We start from the raw sequence: 19,865 nt of genomic DNA on the forward strand, positions 1-19,865 counted from the left end.
ACCCCATCATTATTCCCCCCATCACATCAGGCTGGCCGCCCCATCATTATTCCCCCCATCACATCAGGCTGGCCACCCCATCATTATTCCCCCCATCACATCAGACTGGCCACCCCATCATTATTCCCCCCATCACATCAGGCTGGCCACCCCATCATTATTCCCCCCATCACATCAGGCTGGCCCCCCATCACCCTTCCGCCCCCCCCCCCCCCATCAGATCAGGCTGGCCCCCATCATCATCTTACACCCTCCCCCCCCCCCATCACATCAGGCTGGCCACCCCATCATTATTCCCCCCATCACATCAGGCTGGCCACCCCATCATTATTCCCCCCATCACATCAGGCTGGCCCCCCATCACCCTACCACCCCCCCATCAGATCAGGCTGCCCCCCCCCCATCATTATCCCCCCATCACATCAGGCTGGCCACCCCATCATTATTCCCCCCATCACATCAGGCTGGCCGCCCCATCATTATTCCCCCCATCACATCAGGCTGGCCACCCCATCATTATTCCCCCCATCACATCAGGCTGGCCCCCCATCACCCTACCGCCCCCCCACCACCATCAGATCAGGCTGGCCCCCATCATCATCTTAACCCCTCCCCCCCCATCACATCAGGCTGCTCCCCCCTTCCCCCCTAGGATGACCAGATTTTGAAAATTAAAAACCGGGACTAGTCCTTGTTACATATGTGTGTGTGTGCGTGCGTGCGTGCGTGCGTGCGTGTGTGATGACCTCCCTAATCAAACAAAAAAAAAAGCCAGATGTGAATGATTCTGAACCCATTAACCAGTGTCAGGACGCCCCCTCTTCACAATTTCTAAAGCAGCAATCCCGACTGGGATCTTACCTGATCCGCAGTCCCTCGGTACTATACTGGAGAGGAGTTGTTCCCTACCTGTCTTCAGATGTCTCCCGCGTGAAACTTGAGTCAGATCTGGAAGAAAGCAGGGTAGGTTACTTCGGTGTAGGTACACGGCAGTTAAGATAAGACATAGAGGGGGAGAGAGAGAGAGGGAGGGGGAGAGAGAGAGGGAGGGGGAGAGAGAGAGACAGGGAGGGGGAGAGAGAAACAGGGAGGGGGAGAGAGAGACAGGGAGGGGGCGAGAGACGGGGGGGAGGGAGGGAGGGTACACTGGTACACACACTGACACACACTGGTACACACACACACACACACACTGGTACACACACACACACTGACACACACACACACACACACTGATACACACACACACACACACTGATACACACACACACACACACTGATACACACACACACACTGATACACACACACACACTGATACACACAGACACTGATACACACACAGATACACACACACAGTGGAGTACAGACAGAGGCAGCCACGAGCAGGCGGCTCCCGCCTCCCCCTGCACCCACCCCCGCGCCCATCTCCCGCACCAAGGAGGGGTTGGGTGGATTGGAGCGCCGGGACGCAAAGGTACAAACTGCCACCCCCCCCCCCTCCCCCGGCAGGCAGCCACGGGTTCTCGGGGCAGAATGGGGGGACACCGCGCAGCCACCACTGCCCGCCCCTGCGCCCATCTCCCGCACCAAGGGTACCGGGGGGGGGGGGGAGGGAGCGCCAGGACAGGAGGCAAAGGCACAAAAACCTACCTCCTATCACCCCGGCCCGGGCAGGCAGAGGAAGGGAGACACCGCGCAGCCGAGAGAGGAGCCAGGAGCGGGAAGAGACACACACACCACGTGTGCTCTGCAGAAGGAAGCGGAAGTCCCGCCCCCGGCACCCTCTGACCTGCAACCAATCCCCTGCGGCCCGGCCGGCATTCTAAGTCCCGCCCCCCGGCAACCATTCATTCATTCAACATTATAAAAAAATCTTACCTGATCTCGCACGGCATCCTCACCGCCGCCTCCCACGCGCTTGCTGCAGCATGATCCGCCTGCCACCACAAATCCTTAGAAGAGCCGCACGGTCGTGCCCGAAGAGCCGCAAGCGGCTCGCGAGCCGCGGTTTGACGACCCCTGCCTTAGACTATAACCCCTTCAATACCTCAAGCCCGCTTTTCTTTTTTTAAATCTCTCTTTGCTCACTTTTAGTGTTTTAATGAAAAATATTGTGTTAATAAACTACAGAGTACTAAATATGTCTATAGTGATATCCTCTATCTGAATATAGGATATATCATTTATTAATATATGTACAACAAGTGTTATATTCTGTTCACTGGAGCTGCTTTCCACAACACTGGCCACAGTCGCTAAAAAACAAATTATAACTTTCGCTGATGGCGACGGGTGACGTCATCGGTCGCGTCGCCGTCATCAGCACTATAAGCGCGGCCTTACGTTACAGGGAAGGCAGAAAGATAGCTGGCCCAGCCATTGCTATACTCATATGATGATATACTGTAATACTAAAAACAAAAATAGTTCTGTTCATTGTCTTTTATCTTCTTTTTTGCCAATATAGGTTGTGCAAAATAGATATTACATGTAGGTAAATGAATGTTCTATGCTTGCAGCTTATTTTGTAATGTCCTGTTTCCGTTTCAGTATCGCAGGAAACAAAATAAAATATATGATAGTCCAAAAAAACAAAAGCTTCAATTGTATGCACTCAAATCCTACACTTTAATCGTCTAGTAATGAGGGATAATGTACACTTCGATAGGCAGCAGAGTATATCTTAATCCAAGTTATGTACTATAATGATCGTTGATAAATAGAAAAACAGTGTGAATCTACTAGACAGATAGCTAAAACAAATGTGATACATGGTGTAAATTAAAAAAATTATGTTATTGGTATCATGATTTAAAATAAATATCTCTAATTATGAAAAGTCAGTCCATAAGGCAATCCTACAAAGTCTGTGCTAGTAGCAATATATATGTATTGCAAAAGAGATACATAGTGCTATGTAAATTTGTAAAGTACTGAAGAAAATCCAGCACACCCTAATAATAGATACAAAGTCACTGGTATATAACCAATTTGAAAATGTAATCAGTGCACAAATAAGTCAAACAACTGACAACGCCACACTAGGCAAACAGACAACATATAAGTAGGGCCATATATAGGATGTACAGGAGGATAAGGGATAAAGGAAAAGTAGGATGGGGCAACAAAGGGAAAGTGAGGTGAATGGTGGAAGGGGAACAAAGAAAACAAAAAAAGTGGGTCACAACGGGGGAATATAGGGGGGCAACGTTTCGGGACTTGTCCCTTCGTCAGGCCCGTTCCCCTCAGTCCCAAGGGGACAAGAGGGTACTTCCCTCACCCCAAACCCACAACAACAGAACTGACCCCAAGTAAAAACAATAGAAGACCCTCCACAAATTCTAAATAATATTCTGATTAGATACACATACAATATCCCTAAACTAATTGGCAAAATAAGTCCACAGTTTAACTTTCAAATAGATATATTCAGGGACAAACTACATGCAAACAGCTACAATGTATTAGTGAACTAGCAACAACACTTTTGTATGGATATATTCAGGGACAAAAATACATGCAAACAGCTACGATGTATTAGTAAACCAGCAACAACTGAGAACATCAGAGAGCAGCAAAGAGAGGAGGCAAATCAGGAGTAATGCAAACCAGACAGTCCTTAGTTAATAGGGCACACAGACCACGAGCCAGCTCCTCACTCTAGAGGGTGTTTGCTGTAAATTTGTAGACATGTAACAAATATTGGTAACATCAGTCATTTTGGTGTTAATAACTACACAGATGTGCTAGTACCACAAGTTCGAATTGGCCACATGGGTTACTGCTGTGCTGTTAACAATGTAAGTAGATGTTGCAACAAATGTATTTATAAAATGTTTTACCAGGAAATAATACATTGAGAGTTACCTCTCATTTTTAAGTATGTCCTGGGCACGACTTATAATGACAATACATCGTTACACAATATATTTACAGACATTTCATGGACAGTAAATATTATGGACGTATTTAACACACAATTAACAGTTACAGACAAGATTAAAATATGAGACAGTTGAAGTCTTGAAAGAACTTAAACTCGAGGCAGCTTTGAGAGTCTCAGGTACAGTAGATTGTTCCAGTTGTGAGGTGCACAGTAACAGAAGGAAGAACGACCAGATTCTTTGTTAAACCTTGGGGCTGTGAACAGTCTTTTGGAGTTAGATCTCAGGTTATAAGTGCTGCGTGTGGTAGGGATGAGGAGCTTGTTCAGATAGCCGGGTAGTTTGCCCAAAAAGTTTTTAATCACAAGGCAGGAAAATTATACTTTCCGCCTGGATTCAAGAGATAGTCAATTTAGTTCTTGCAGCATTTTGCAATTGTGTGTGTTGTAATTACATTGTAGGACAAAGCGACATATTGAGTTGTAGAGGGTGTCTAGTTTGCTAAGGTGAGTTTGGGGTGTTGTACCATATACAGTACTATGTCCCCATAGTCTATAATTGGCAATTGCATCTGCTGTGCAATGCGTTTTCTGACCAGCGGGCTTAGGGAGGATTTGTTCCTATAAATTCACCCAGTCTGGCGTAGGTTTTGGATGTCATGGTATCAATATGCAACCCAAATGTTAAATGGGAGCCAAGCCATATGCCCAGATATTTAAAACACGTGACTGGGGCATGAATTGTATTATAATTGGTTCTGATCTGAAGCTCTGTCATTGGTAGCTTTTTAACTTTATATCGTGAATAAGTGAATATAAGGCGCTAACAACTTAAATACATATAATAGTGATACGTGCAAGTGCAATAAAAATTAATATTAGTGCTCAAATAATAAACCCTGCTCAAACCCTCTGGTAGAACCTGTTTCCAGGGTTCCAAGTAGAAAGATGTATTTCAAACAATCCAGGAGGAGCAAAATATAGGGAAATAAAAAACAGAAAACAGTGCAAATTTAAGTGCAGACGTTGAGACTATGATGAAATAATAATGACAATGTCTTGGCTCTGCTGGTCTATCTACTTACAAGATGTAAGTGGTAAGTATGCAGTTGGCAGATTGGGCTGCCACCCCAGGTAGTATCTGTGTATTTGTGGATATCCCTCCAGGCTTATCTCGTCAGGGTAACCATGGTGTACATAAGGGAGGAAACAAAGCTACATAGCGCGATCTGTCTTTCCAAAAACTTTATAAAATGAATATGAGCATATAAAATGTGCACTTACAATGTGCCAGAATTAAAAATGCATTTATCACAATCACAGTGATTCTAGGGGGTTTAATCCGATCTCACCGCCTCCTCCCTGGCAATGGATATCAGCCGTCTGCAGCCTGGAACGCTCAGCTCCGTTTCTCCTCCGGCGCGTGTGACGTCACTGCTCAGTGGAAGGTACAGCTACGGATCCCTCACTAGACCAAAACACCACTCTACGCGTTTCGCCCAGCTCAACAAGCTGTCAATGACAGCTTGTTGAGCTGGGCGAAACGCGTAGAGTGGTGTTTTGGTCTAGTGAGGGATCCGTAGCTGTACCTTCCACTGAGCAGTGACGTCACACGCGCCGGAGGAGAAACGGAGCTGAGCGTTCCAGGCTGCAGACGGCTGATATCCAGAGCCAGGGAGGAGGCGGTGAGATCGGATTAAACCCCCTAGAATCACTGTGATTGTGATAAATGCATTTTTAATTCTGGCACATTGTAAGTGCACATTTTATATGCTCATATTCATTTTATAAAGTTCTTGGAAAGACAGATCGCGCTATGTAGCTTTGTTTCCTCCCTTATGTACACCATGGTTACCCTGACGAGATAAGCCTGGAGGGATATCCACAAATACACAGATACTACCTGGGGTGGCAGCCCAATCTGCCAACTGCATACTTACCACTTACATCTTGTAAGTAGATAGACCAGCAGAGCCAAGACATTGTCATTATTATTTCATCATAGTCTCAACGTCTGCACTTAAATTTGCACTGTTTTCTGTTTTTTATTTCCCTATATTTTGCTCCTCCTGGATTGTTTGAAATATAGCTTTTTAACTTTAGCCTTAGTCCAAAATACCATAGTTAGTTTTGTCAGTGTTTAAAAAGAGTTTGTTTTGTGAAATTCAGTGTTCAAGTCTTGAAAAATCAGATTGAAGTATGTGTCCAAGGTCAGATATGCCAGGGATGTGTGCATTGAAATGGCCTTACAAGGTGTAGGTAGATCATTAATGAAGACTGAAAAGAGTAGGGGCCCCATAACAGAGCATTGCGGGCCCCACAGGTGATATCAAAGGGGTTAGAGTTACAGCCCGAGATAGACACATATTGGGATCTACCCGATAGATAGGAGTGAAACCAGTTTAGAGGGTGTTCCCCTATTCCAGAGCTCTGAAGTTTGTTTAACATGATAACATGGTCAACAAAGTTAAAAGCCTTTGCAAAATCTTGGAACAGTGTACCAGTAAGTTGTCCCAGTTCTATTCCACACTGTATCCCCTTGCAAATATTTAAGAGGGTAGTTACCATGGAGTGATTAGGGCAAATGCCGGATTGAATTTGGCAGAGGAAATTTGTCCTGGGAGTGGACACAGTTTTCCATAGCTTTGGATAGTATTGGGAGAAGAGAGATTGGTCTGTAGTTCAGTACATTGTTTTTGTCCCTACATTTGTAGACTTGTACAACTCTAGCAGTTTGCTAGGTCTTTGGGATATGGCCTGGCAATGGCTGGGGCACTGAGTCATAGATATTTTGATTGCAGTAGGTCAGGCCCATATTGGCTGTTTAATTTTAATGTTAGGAACGCTTATGTAATCTCTTCAGATACTGGGACAAATTGAAAATTGTAAGCACTGTTGGGATAGGACGGAGGCATAGGGGTTCTCACAGGTTGTAGTTAGGGTTGCGCTTTCATATAAGGGAAGTAGCACCCCCCCAAAAGTACTCATTGAATGCTTTTGCAATGTCAGTGGGATTTGTCAGGGTAGTATCATCCTTTTTGATATTAGATGTTGTTGATGGCTAGAAGGCTGGAATATACTGTTTATGTCCTTCTAGATGTTTGCTGGAATTTGCTAAAGATTGTCTCTCTAAAAATTGACTTTTGCTAGTCTTGTTTGACTTGTGAATGTCTTCCGCAGGCATCTGTAGTTATTAATATCCTTGGTAGTGCCAGCTAATTTGTATCTTTCCCACAAGGCATCCCTAAGATTGTAAAGTGTAATAAGGTCAGTTGTAACCCACGGCAGGTGGCCCACCCTACACTTATTCTGCGTAGTGGAGCATGGGTATCACAGAGTTTTAAGAACCCTGTTTGAAAATAATCAAGCGCAGGATCGGGGTCAGGTATGAAGTTGATTCTGTACCAACGGCAGTTAGTAAAATCAGCCAGAAATTATTGTGGTTTAAAGTTTCCAATTGTTCTAGTGAGTATAACTTTAGGGTTTGACTTCCACACGTGCATGCACCACCACCCCATGGTTACTGAAATTGTCAGGTAGGATTCCAGCGGATTGGATTCTGTTGGGATAAGTGGATAGGATCCAATCTAGCAAGGAATGGTTGCCAGATTTGAGATTTGTCTATGTGGATTGGGAAATTAGTTGGGTTTAATGACTTGAATTGATTCCTGATTTTATTGTTTTTAGGGGCAAGCCAATTGGGGTGAAAACAACCTAGAACTAACATCTCATTCTTCACATTGAGAGAGGAAATTGAGCCAACAAAGTGAGTGATATCAGTCAGGGATTATAGTGGGGCTTTTTTGGGGGGCGGTAGATGCCAGCACTAAAAATAGACTTTGAGAAGGGGAGGCAACTTTTACCAACTAGGATTTCAAAAGAGTTTTGTGCAGAGGTGTTATAGTCTGCTATGTTCGTTAACATTGTGGCCAAATTGACCACATGCAGTGACTGTAAGGAGACTGATTAGGAGCAGCGGCCTGGAAGCAGCAATAAAATAACTTTATACAAATACTGCTAGAACAGTACCTACAGACTCAATAGTATGCTGAGCTGTGTTTCTGCCCTTAAGACTATAGTGTATAGTAATCCCACTTATCTGTAGCCCTGGTGAGCCCTCCTGTTTGCTGTCTATAGAGAGTAAATCCCTGACAGAGGTTGCTGTGATCAAAGCTCTCAATGTAATATGCCGTGCTCTGTGGGAGACAATTCCCATTGCCGGACTTCAAGCAGGGGGAGGTGCTCGGAGGAAATGTTGAAACAAAAAACGATAACCCGACCTTTATGAGGAGAGGTCGCTAATACAGGCGTCCTGTTGTAAGGATAATGTGGGTAAAGGGAAGTCCCTATTATATTCCTAATGATAATAAATAAGAATATGCAAAATTATAATGAAAACGTTGGTCAGTGGGCAGACAGCCCGATCATAGTAGACACTATATAGAGCAGAGAGTATCCCTATGTGCTCCTTTGTGAATATACTGGAGGTTGCTGACTTAAGCCGCATCCAGCGTAAAGCTGAGCGCGCTTGCACGCTCATGCGACACGCGATCAAACTTATGATCTCAATGAGTCTGTGCGCACACGTGCCTGTGAGCGCACGGTACTCAGCTGCTTGCAGAGACAAATTTTATTCTATGGCTCACTGACACGTCACGTGAGCGGTTCGCCCAATGAGGGCGAACCAGCTCCATGCAGTAATGGCGGCGCCCCCAACATGCCCCCCCAAGCACAGAATTAGTTGGCCAATAATCGACCAGGCAACCTGAGCGCTTGACGTCATGGCGCTTGAGCGCCAGTGCACTTTGTTGCACCCTGGACGAGGCCTTAGTGATGTTAGTGAACTACACTAACTAATCTTATATTCTATTATAGTGATAAATGGTCTATTCACTATTCTTTCTATATTAACGTGATATTTTATTTTCACACATTCTCATATATATATAGAATATTAGTCTATATATTTTTGTATAGGATATTATAGGCAATACGAATCTGGGATCCTCAATAGCTCCACTAAATACAGCCATTTGTTTTTAATTGTTTTTGTTTTTTAATCACTACATGTTTGTCCGCATTTATTTTATTCGTTTCTGCGGATTAATTGGATATATGCGAATCCTCTTTCATGGCCACATGACAAATTTGTCAGTTTTCCATAGAATAAATATTTCATGTGACGTATATGTGTAACATTCATTTGAGCAGTAGTTAATCAGTGCATTCCGATACGTCACTTCTGGCATCGAGAAGCAGGTAATGAGTGTGTGAGTTCTCCCTCATCACTGCAGGACAATTTTGTCCACCTTCCCCATCCGTAGTACAAATGCTTATGTGACGTCTATGCATAATACTAGCCAATGAACACACCTACATACTCTGATACGTCACTTCCGGTATCGAGAAAACAGGCCATAAGAGGGGACTCGCATACCAACGCGGTATACACTCTCTGACGAAGCACCGCGTGCGGTGTGAAACGCGTAAGAGGAATCTTTTACTTGTCTGCACCATGTTGTCTTATCATCAATAAAGAATTTTTCACCGGATCTTCTTGGCCCTAGATTCACTTCTTGCTTGCACGGCTGTGCTCCATCTCCTTTCCCTGCTGGGACGATCCTTCTTAGTTTGTAGTCTCTCTTCTTGGTCTGTTCTCCTTCAATGAACTCACGTGCAGCAACCCCACGTGACCTCTACGTGTTTCGCACTGTGTGCTTCGTCTGGAGGTCACATGATGAGGTTGCTGATAGTTTTTATAGCTGTTTTGAGCCAATCACATCCAACCATGTAGAGATGATGGTAAAATTACAAGTGCAAATAGCGCTCGTGCAAACAATATACAATGATAAACAAAGACATAAAACCTGTGATACAAAGTCCAATGAAGGTAGTCCTGGAGCTGCCCAAAAGGTTAATCTGGTATCTCCCAACCAGATGAGAAGTCTGTGGAAGGAAACCTCCTGTGGCGCTGAGGTATGAATGGAAGTGGGATCTTGTGCAAAAGTTCTTGTCTTGGACTAATAGCCTCAGGAAAGGAAGACAAAAATGCAGAGAACACAAAGGTGACTAGGACATGCGCAATGGTTTTTGGGGTCTTTACATCAGTTAACACCGCTCGCCGTGGGGTGGAATAGCCAGTTGATGCGGAAGGATCGCCTTCAATGCTCGTAGTCTCCTTGCTGACATAGTCTGGTCGATCGGCTCCACTGCTGACGTCACCGCCTGGATCGCACTGCTACAATGTCCCTGAGAGGCCAAAAAACCTCCAACGCGTTTCGAAACTCCTAATGGTGGGTTTCTTCGTCAGGGATCCCTGGCTACAGATTCACCCACATTTCTGGAGTTAATGGTGCGGCTCAGGACATTTTATTTTTATCTTTTAACCATACATTTCTCCAAAACACCTTATCCTTTTAAAAACCAAACCAATCACAGGCACTTCTACCCCTAAGCCACTAACTCCACGCCAAATTTCACACAAATCCATTATTTCCTCTGAGCTACAGAGGCTTAACAATTCTCATGTTAAACTATAGGCTACAAACTTTTAACACGCCTAATTTTGTCTCCCTTGTAACTCAAACAGACTGAACATTCACCTTACTAATCCAACCTAAAACAACATTTCAGACAGGTGGGTGAATTTTTTTAGAGAGTTGTGAGCAAGTGAAAAAGGGGGATTATAATGGAAGTCTCGGTCAAACCTTAACTATGGGTGCACTACTGCGCATCCATAATGGTGTGGTGGATTTGGTTTTGAGCTTACAGTGAATGTGTGTGTTTGTAAGTTTCTATTGGTAAACAATTGGAGGTTTGTAACCTCTTCTCCCTATTTTCAAGCTCACTAATCCCACCTTTTTTAAATTGCAGTTCTTGTTAAGCACCTGTGAATGATCAGTCCATTAAGAAAGCTTTCCCTCCACTAGCGAGGTAAGGAGGGCCTTTTGCAGGTGCAGTAGTGTTAGGACTTGCGAGAGAGCGAATACCGTGGCGTAGTTTGCAAACGTAAATGCTTTGGCCAAATAATTGAAATAAATGACCCTCACTTATGAAAAGAAAAATAGATAAGTATTTAACGTTATAATGTGTCATATTGGATGTAGCACTGGGGCTTTTTGTCTTTTGTAGTATTACTTGAGGTCACAATCTCCGTAGCACTCCTTTTTGACACAAATATATATGGAGTGGTGGGTTTGGGTTCTGAGCTTACAGGGGCTGTATGTGTTTATACATTTCATATACAGCTGTGTGGAACAGCCATGGATACCAGGTATGCTCCAAAATATGTCAATCTCTTTCTAGGAGATTGGGAGAATGTCTCCATATGGGGAGAGTAGGGGGGGGGGACACAATCAGTTTGGAGCAAACCTGGGGCTCTGGTCTCATTTTGTAGATGTGTTCTTTATTTGGAGAGGGGACAAACGCTCCTTATTACAGTTTATAATGTAACAATGATAATGAAACCAATCATATTTTTCTTCCACCTACAGCAGAGAAAGGGTATCTTTATTGGAGAAGATCAAAAGATACATACTAAAAAAAATTTCAAGAAGGTTGATGAAAATAATTATAGTTGCCGTAATAAACAATGGATTAATAATATCTCGGTAGGACAAGTCCAAAGATTGAAAATAAATTGTAGTAGAGAGTTGGATTTTCAAGACCAAACTGTTGATCTGAAGAACACATTTATAGAAAGGAAATATAATAATGAATTAATTGAGAGCTCTTACGAAAAGGTAGAACATATAACCAGAGATGACCTTGGAAAGATTATCAAACCTAAAAGGAAAAACAGTTCAAACAAAAAGTGAGTTAAGGATGCATCCTTTTTATCACCGAATACAATATTGCCTGTGGACAAATTAAACAGATCATCAAAAAACATTGATGTTCTGTTAAATGATCCTTTACGAATCAGTGCTGAGTAGTTATCAGCAGGTGGTTTTTAGCAGAGCACCACATTTTAAACAAATATTGGCCCCTACAGTGTGCAAACATCAATAGCGGGATGAAAAGGATAATAGCTCTCTAAATCAAAGTAAGGGTTTTATCTAATGCAAAAGTTGCACGGCTTGTAAATATGGCAGAGATGATAAGATTAATTTCAAATCTAACACCACTAAACAATACTTTTCTATTTAAAAAAAAAAGCATTACTGTACTTGTAGGATTAGCTTTATAGTTTACATGTTAGAATGTCCATGTGGACTACAGTACATTGGTACAACAGGCAGACCTTTAAGAACTAGAACTTTAGAACACATTTCTAAGGGGGCATGCTAACATAGGCCCCGTGCTCTTCCCCACAACATTTAAGTTGATTGCCGGGGGAGAGCGCGGAGCCTCTGTAAGTGTCTCTTACTTTGTCTCTGTCTTGTCCTGACAACGTGCCGCCATGACAACGTGGCATCAAATGGCAACACGTTGATGTCACATGATGCTGCGACGTCCCATTGCCATGACAATGCAACGAAACTTGACGCCGCAGACACATCCAAGAGAGCAGGGAAGAGGTAGGGGAACACGAATGAAGGTTTTCACACCCCTGCTGTAGCCTATAGATGTACTGTATAGTATGATTTTTAAGTGGCAAACTCACATTGCAATGTCACTTTGTAACATTTCAAGCTTTGAACAAATCAAGGAATAATGGCCGTATATTCTAGACCAACGCATGGTTAGTTCATGCAGCTGACAATTCGTTTAATAATGTTACAGATAATGTTATGTTAATATACTGCCATCTAAGTAACAACATTCTTATCTTCAATATTAACACTACACAGGGCCATCACTGTGGAGTAGCTACAACGTGCTCTCCCTGCTGAACACCACTATTCGGGATAAGGGGATACAAAAACAGGGAGAGGGGGGTGGTGCAAAAATGGAGGAGGGGTGCAAAAACGGAGTGGGGTGAGAGAGGGATGGGGGACTGAGGGAGGGGGTGGGGGGAGTGAGAGAGAGGGGTGGGGTGAGTGAGGGAAAGAAGGGTGGGAGGAGAGAGAGAAGAGTGGGGAGAGTAAGAGAGAAGGATGGGGAGAGTAAGAGAGAAGGATGGGGAGCGTAAGAGAGAAGGGTGGTGAGGGTAAGAGAGAAGGGTGGGGAGAGTAAGAGAAAAGGGTGGGGAAAGGGTGGGGGGAGTAAGAGAAAAGGATGGGGAGTGTAAGAGAAAAGGGTGGGGAGAGAGAGGGGTGTTGGAGTTAGAAAGGGGTGGGGGGAGTGAGAGAGAAAGGGTGGGGGGGGTGGGAGAGAGGGTGGGGGGAGTGAGAGAGAGGGGTAGGTGGGACAGAGGGGTGGGGGGAGAGAAGGGTGAGGAGGGGAGCATGTGGAGAGAAGCTGGTGAGGAACCACTAGACAGCCTACATTTTTGAGGGGGTAGAGGTTGAGGTTGGTGATGGCGGCAGCGTGACCCAAGGGAAGCCTGGAGCAGAGTGGAGGAAGCGCACACTACAAAGGAGGAGGGCAGCAGTGTCTGTGGCAGAGGATGCCCCAGCACTACGACCTCGGCGACATGGAAGAAAGTGAGAACTTCCTGTGCCAGGGAGGACCTCCAATGCCAGGTAAGGAATTTTAACTCAGGGGGTGATAAAGGATGAAGAGGAGTTTAACAGGGGTAGGAGGATGAAAAGGCGGTGAGGAGGAGGGGTGGGAGAGAGAGAATTGTTCGGGCAGGGGCAAGACCAGCCAACATACAAGAGTCAGAGATTTTTGGGGATTTTTGTTGGAGGTGGGGGCGTACATCTGAAGGTTTGCTTAGGGCGCCAAATAGCCTCGCACCAGCCCTGCCAACACCATTCCTGCAACTGCCCCTGTGCTCCCCCCTGATATTGCCCCGTGACTACCCCTGTGCCTCTAATACTCCCCTGCACCCTCCCTTAATACGCCCCTGTACCCACCCTGTGACTAACCCTGTGCCCCACATGACACTCCCATATTCTCCTCCCTGTGCCCCCCTGATACTTGCCTGTACTCCCCTTTGACTACCCCTGTGCCCTTCCCTGTATCCCTCCTGTGCCCCCACTGATTCTCCCTTGTACCCCCCTTGTGCCACTCTGATAATCCCCTATACCCCCCTGATAATCTCCTGTACCTCCTGTTTTATGGGCAGGACTGATAATAGTGAATCCTAAAATCGATGGGATGGGGGAGGGGAGGGGGGGTAGAGGGGGCTGGCACAGAATATCAGACTTTTGTTCCCTAAAATAAAGCTTTAGACAGAAGTGTTTTGCCATACCTCATATTGCCTTTTTAGAATTTTTCATTCGGGGGAAGAGGAGCTTTAATATAGTAGTTATTGATTATAAATATCGCTGTGACTGGCTTAATAGTTGTTCTCAAACGACACACAGAACCCCAGCAAGCTCATTTTAGGAACCCCTGAGCCCCCACAAAATATATATGTATATAAGTGTCAAAAAGGAGAGCTACTGAGCGTGGCAAATGTTGTTCTGTCAGCTAGAAAAAAAGCAACACTGAAAATAATCCATGGCATTCTTATGTCAGAGGTTCAACCAATAAGGAATGCATAGGAGCACTGCACATGTTGCAGCCCTGCACGTCTGGGTTCTTTTATGAAGGATCAGGACATCTGCAGTTACTGAAGACGAGGCAGGCGTGGGGAGGCTCTGGCAGCCTCTCTGTGCTGCCACAGTCTTACTGCTCGGTGTGTGCAGCACTGCACCAACTTGCTGATGTGTGTTATTAAAGCTGTGTACAACAACGATTACCTTTCCAAGCAGAATGGCCTCAGGAAAAAATCACCAGCAAGGGACATATAGCGGATCAAAAGCAAGCGAATTACACTTGTCTCAGGAATACACTCTGGAAATGCATATTAAAATGTGTAAGAAGATTGCACAGCTAACCAAGGTAAGACAGAAGGAGAATAGACGTCTAGCTTCCATACAGTATGATTTTCTTAGGCATATGAGAGAAGCAGCGGCAAAATGCTGGTTAGTTTATATGTTAATTGTTTATTTGTTCAGCTTATAGCAATAAGATTTTCAGAAAAGGTACGTTAGCAAGGATTTTACACATCTGAAATATGTGTATGTCAGTGCAAGAATGCTGTGCCTTTCAAGTCATCAGAAACCTGTGCAAGAATGATTTATTGGTTCCTTATCCTTACTGTACCGTACTGTAGAAATTAGAGATACTGCCGCTCTCCTACTGTATGAATGGATTGCATATGTCAATCGGGTGCATACGGGAAGGAGATAGTGGAAGGAATAAAGGGGTTAATAGATTAACCAAGATTCCTATGTACTGTATTGTACCATGGTGGAGGGTTTAAAGCCTTTTTCTTTTTGAATATACTGTACCATCCATAACCTAATTGTGTCTTTCGTGCTTCAAGAAAGTAGACACGAAATACATGGACTTTCATCTCTTAAATTACATTCGGGCAATAGACAAATACAGCTCAATGATCAAACACAGTTGCCTGCCCATAGAGCAGTATTTTATTAACCTGTGTTTCATAGGAGTCTGGGATTCTTTGGGTATTTATTACTTGCGGTTCCCCGAGGTGGTCATTTGGATATCTTACTTTTAAAAAACAAGCAATTTTATATTTTACCCTATTGCGTTTAATTAATAATTTAAAAAAGGTTATTAAATGTAACATATCATAAATAACTGTGGAAAATATAAACCGTACTACAGCAATAATATTTTGACATAGGATAAGCGGGCTACAGTTATGATAATACACAAAAACAATGCCAGGGGTTCATAACACCTTTTAAAAGGCTGAAAGCCATGCATACCTACAGAGAAATCAGACACCAAAGTTACCCGGTAAGTTTGTAATTTTAAGCTTTTTATAAATATTACTTGGTAGATTTGCTTACAAAATGTTGTGCATCTAACAGTCAAGACATATCCCAGACCCAGACAAGCTACTGTACATATATATATATATAGTGCTGTTACAGTAGGCTGGTAAATGCAAGTACTGTACTTAATGATTGAACGTGTGTTTGCATTAACGTTGAAGTTTATTTAAAGATCATTGTAATCTACCCCAATAATGCAAAAATGGGCTTCAAAATATGGTGCTTTTGTGACTGCTACATACTTAGTTACTCTCCTTTACAGGGAAACAACTCCCTGCCTTTTAAATAACATGCAGTTTTGACTTTTTAAACCCAAAACAGTTTTTATCAATATATTAGTATATTCCTGTACCACAACATGTGCATCTAATGTAACCCAGTGACTGAGCATATCTGTCATACTGGCTGACATTACATTCAGAACTGACCTTATTATGTAAATTGCGTATTCAACAAACACTGTTCAATTGAAGTTGGAATAATAAAACTGGAGCGGATTTCTGGGGGATCTCTTGCTTATTTTGTCACTTGTGCCATGTACCTTTGTGCGTCTTTAGTCAAATTTTATGGAGCTTGATGAATGAAACATAGGGAAAGATTCATCAAGTGCCGGTATGGGTTAGTGTGGTGCGGTATGGTGTTAACTCCCAATGGAAGTTAACTGGATCGGCTGCGCTAACCTGTACCAGTGCTTCATCAATCTATCCCCATTGAAACATAGAATTTGACAGCAGCCTTATGCAGGGGTGGATTAGATGGAAAATGTGGTCCTGGGCATTTCACATACCTGCCAGCCCTCCAAGGGAGTCATGTGATGTCACGTGACGGCGCATTATCATGGCAACAATGAGCCGTTATGGCGTCGATGGAGGAGGGCTGCTCCAGAAAAGGTCAGTCTTAGGCCCCATCCTTGCTTAGCGCGACTGCGCAATACAAACAAAAGGGGGCGTGGGGGCGACGGCGGTGCCGATTTGTCATGCGACACAATAATTTGACTTCGGCGTGCGGCGGCCGGGTCATGTGAGTGGTTCCGCCAATGAGGGCGAACCAGCTCTGTGATATCACGGCCACGCCTCTGCCCCGCTTCCCCATCGCGTCTATCCCCATGGCCACAAATTGCCTCTGATTCGCACACATGCCTAGAATGGCCTCGGCCTTAGAGAGGCCCCGCTCTCCCCGGCAATCAGTTTTATTGTTGTGGGTGTAGCCAGGTCACCTGATGGCTACTATTCTGCCCTGTACTGGCAGTAAACCCTAGGCTGCCAGTAGTTGATATGGGGTTTTACCTCCTTGGTACTGCACTTGAGTGACAGCGGGAGGCAGTGACATGGCCTGGGCATGACCAATCATGAGTCAGACCTGGTGCCTTCCTCCTGGCAGTACTTAAGGGCAGGTACCACCCAAATTCAAGAGGTTGTCCTTCCCCATTGAGGAAGGCAGGTTGCATAGCTGAATGGCTGACATTGGGCCTTCTCCAGTCCTGTTCCCTCCGGGGGAAAGTGAGTGTGGACCATACCTCTGTCTCTGCTAGAGAGGTGGGGAAGAGCTAAGATGGCTGCGAGTGCCCTTGGCCTGTAGTGACGGTCCAGGGACCATCCTTGAGTGAATAGCTGAGAGTACTGCATCTGGCAGAACCTGCCTTGTTCCTGTAACTGTACTGAAGAGTAATAAACCTGTTCCTGTTGTTATACAGATGCAGCAGCCGTTATTCGAACAAATAACGGCACCATTTTCGTGTGGGCTGCTGTACTCCACGCGGCATTAACGCTGCCAATCGCCCCAGGCACACATGTTTATCGCGGTTGCTTTGTTTGAATTTCATGGATTGTGTGCAATTAAATGCAATGAAATGAATGAATTGTAATGTGTACAGTACTGTGCTACTGTGTCAATTTCAGGTGTTTTAAAGCCAGAACACTAAAATGCCATTTTCTGCACTTGTCTGTTAAGGCGGTACGGTTGGAAGAAATCCCGCACCATGACATGGGTTTTCCAAGGTATACACCTCGTGAAGTGTTTCGATAACGGGCGCTGCATCTGTACCTCCTGCCAGGGGTGTGACCTTACTGGAGGTGGGAGATTTGGCCATTACTGGTCATGTGGCACATTATACCTGCTGGTAACAGGAGGGCTGAGTCGTCCACCGGTTGAAGTGGGGACACAGGACTAGGCTTTTGGGGTTCATACCCCACATATCTCTTTAGCCGTGCAGCACCTCCATCTGCCGTAGGCTCCAGGAGCTGAAGGTGATCTAACACGGTAGAACCAATGACCTCTCCCCCCAGTAAGATCACACACCAGGCCGGAGGTATATGCAAACAGGAACAGTTTATTGTCTCTCTCTGTGCAGCACAGTACACGGCAGGTTCTGCCCAAACATTCACTCGCAGCTACCCACTGACGGATGGTCCCTGGACCTTCACCACAGGCCAAGGGCACCCGCAGCATTCCCAGCTCTTCTCTGCTCCTCTAGCAGAGGCAGAGTTATGGCCGCTTTGCAACGTTGTTTATCTGTATGGGTGTGTGTATATATATATATACACACATACACAAACAACGTTGCAAAGCGTCGTAAGAGCGTTGGATAAGCCGTTATGGCGTTGTAAAAATGAACATAGGTATGCATTGCATAGCGTTGGATAAGCCATTCGTTGTAAATCGAAGCGTTGTAAAACGAGGACTGCCTGTATATTGATATTTCTTATACATTTCAACGTTAGACTCCAACTAGTCATTCCACACTCCAGTCTTTATTTTGCTGTCATTAAGCTTGAAAAGGGTTACTTGTTCTTAATTTATGATATGTTGTTTTATAGTTTTTTCATGTGTTTAAGAAGGCTGTTTGGTTGCTTGGGGTATTTATTTATGAGATTGTTCCTGGTTGATTGTACTTAAAATAAAAAAAATGTAAAAGTAGATACAAAACTATACACGGATGACAGTAAAGATAAGTTATTCAATTGTATATGATAAGATAACCATGTTTTGGGGAGTGGGCTGTTTCGTTAAAGCATGTTAATTGATTGAACTGGAAAATAGTTCTTTAGGAAAGTATGTAGGGCATTTCTTAATGACATGTTAGAAGTCAAGAACTTGACTTATTTGGATTCTAGGAGATGAGCGTATAACATTTTTCCTCTTTGGAGATAGACGTGATTAATAGGAAGTGTGTAAAGCATGAATGCATTGTAAATATAGAATGCATACATGGCTATGTACGTTCATACGCCACAGCCAAAATAACTTTGCTAGTGGAAAGACAGACAGTAAGTGACTGCTGTGAGGAGATAGACACAAATAAATCCAATCAAATAATAAAACTGCGATTACGTACTGAGCTTGGTGTTCAAGGGGTTGAATACCCCAGTCAAAGTACCAAAGCCCGTAACACAAGGGAGGTGGAAGGAGATATACAGATATATGTAAATATCACTCACACGGCCCTGTGTGAGCGCTGGTGTACAAAGGGTGTCTTTTTCTTTCTGTGGAATGGTACACGTCGAGACGGGGGTCCCTCTCCGTACCCGTGTCCTGGTTGTAATGGGATATGTAGTACATATGTAGATTGAATATAGGCAATCACAGTCACAGATTACCTAAAAGGAATTGAACGTGAGGACACACCCATGGCTGTTAATATTTTGCTTTCAATAATGACAAATAAAATAAAGGGTCTCAACAAACTACACAAATACACTGGTATATTACACATGGTGCAATGTGAGAAAGGTGAATCAAAAAGTTTAAAACAAAGGAAGGAATTACATAACAAAAGGATTGTACTCAGTGCTGCTAATGGTATTTGTGTATTATTGCTGAACAATATTAGTGCAAATTAGCCAGCACTATACAAATGTGAGATATATCTGGTATCAGCAAACTTAGCAATAAAATGTGCTGTGCTGAGATCCTTATGAGGTGATTGAATCGATTAATCTCGTAGACGTTTGGGTGAACCATGCCATTTTATACATGCCCACTTAGCTGGGAACTGGTATTCCCACGGGAGTTCTCCTATATTGATTGCTGTAACATTCTTTAATCTGGCCACCATGCCTCACATCTCTCTTCTTTACAGGCAATTAAAAATGCTGCTGCCCGAATCATGTCCTGCTCTTCTAGGTGTGTGTGCTTCCAA

At 44.1% G+C, this 19,865-nt stretch overlaps 1 protein-coding gene across 4 annotated transcripts in view; it reads left to right on the top strand.

The window, feature by feature from the left end:
- Window positions 1–13,237: 13,237 nt before the first annotated feature.
- The window catches only part of FAM184B (family with sequence similarity 184 member B), a 67,909-nt gene continuing 61,281 nt past the window's right edge, over window positions 13,238–19,865 (top strand). For 3 of the 4 annotated variants that reach the window (XM_075568898.1, XM_075568879.1, XM_075568860.1), the window contains exon 1: window positions 14,478–14,759. In XM_075568898.1, coding sequence (XP_075425013.1) covers window positions 14,631–14,759 — 129 coding nt within the window. In that variant the 5' untranslated portion in view covers window positions 14,478–14,630. Of the gene's footprint in view, window positions 13,451–14,477; window positions 14,760–19,865 lie in introns of those variants that run through there. The other variant, XM_075568869.1, reaches the window with a different exon arrangement.

This window comes from Ascaphus truei, chromosome 1 (genome assembly GCF_040206685.1).
Source record: "Ascaphus truei isolate aAscTru1 chromosome 1, aAscTru1.hap1, whole genome shotgun sequence".
NCBI lineage: Eukaryota > Metazoa > Chordata > Amphibia > Anura > Ascaphidae > Ascaphus > Ascaphus truei.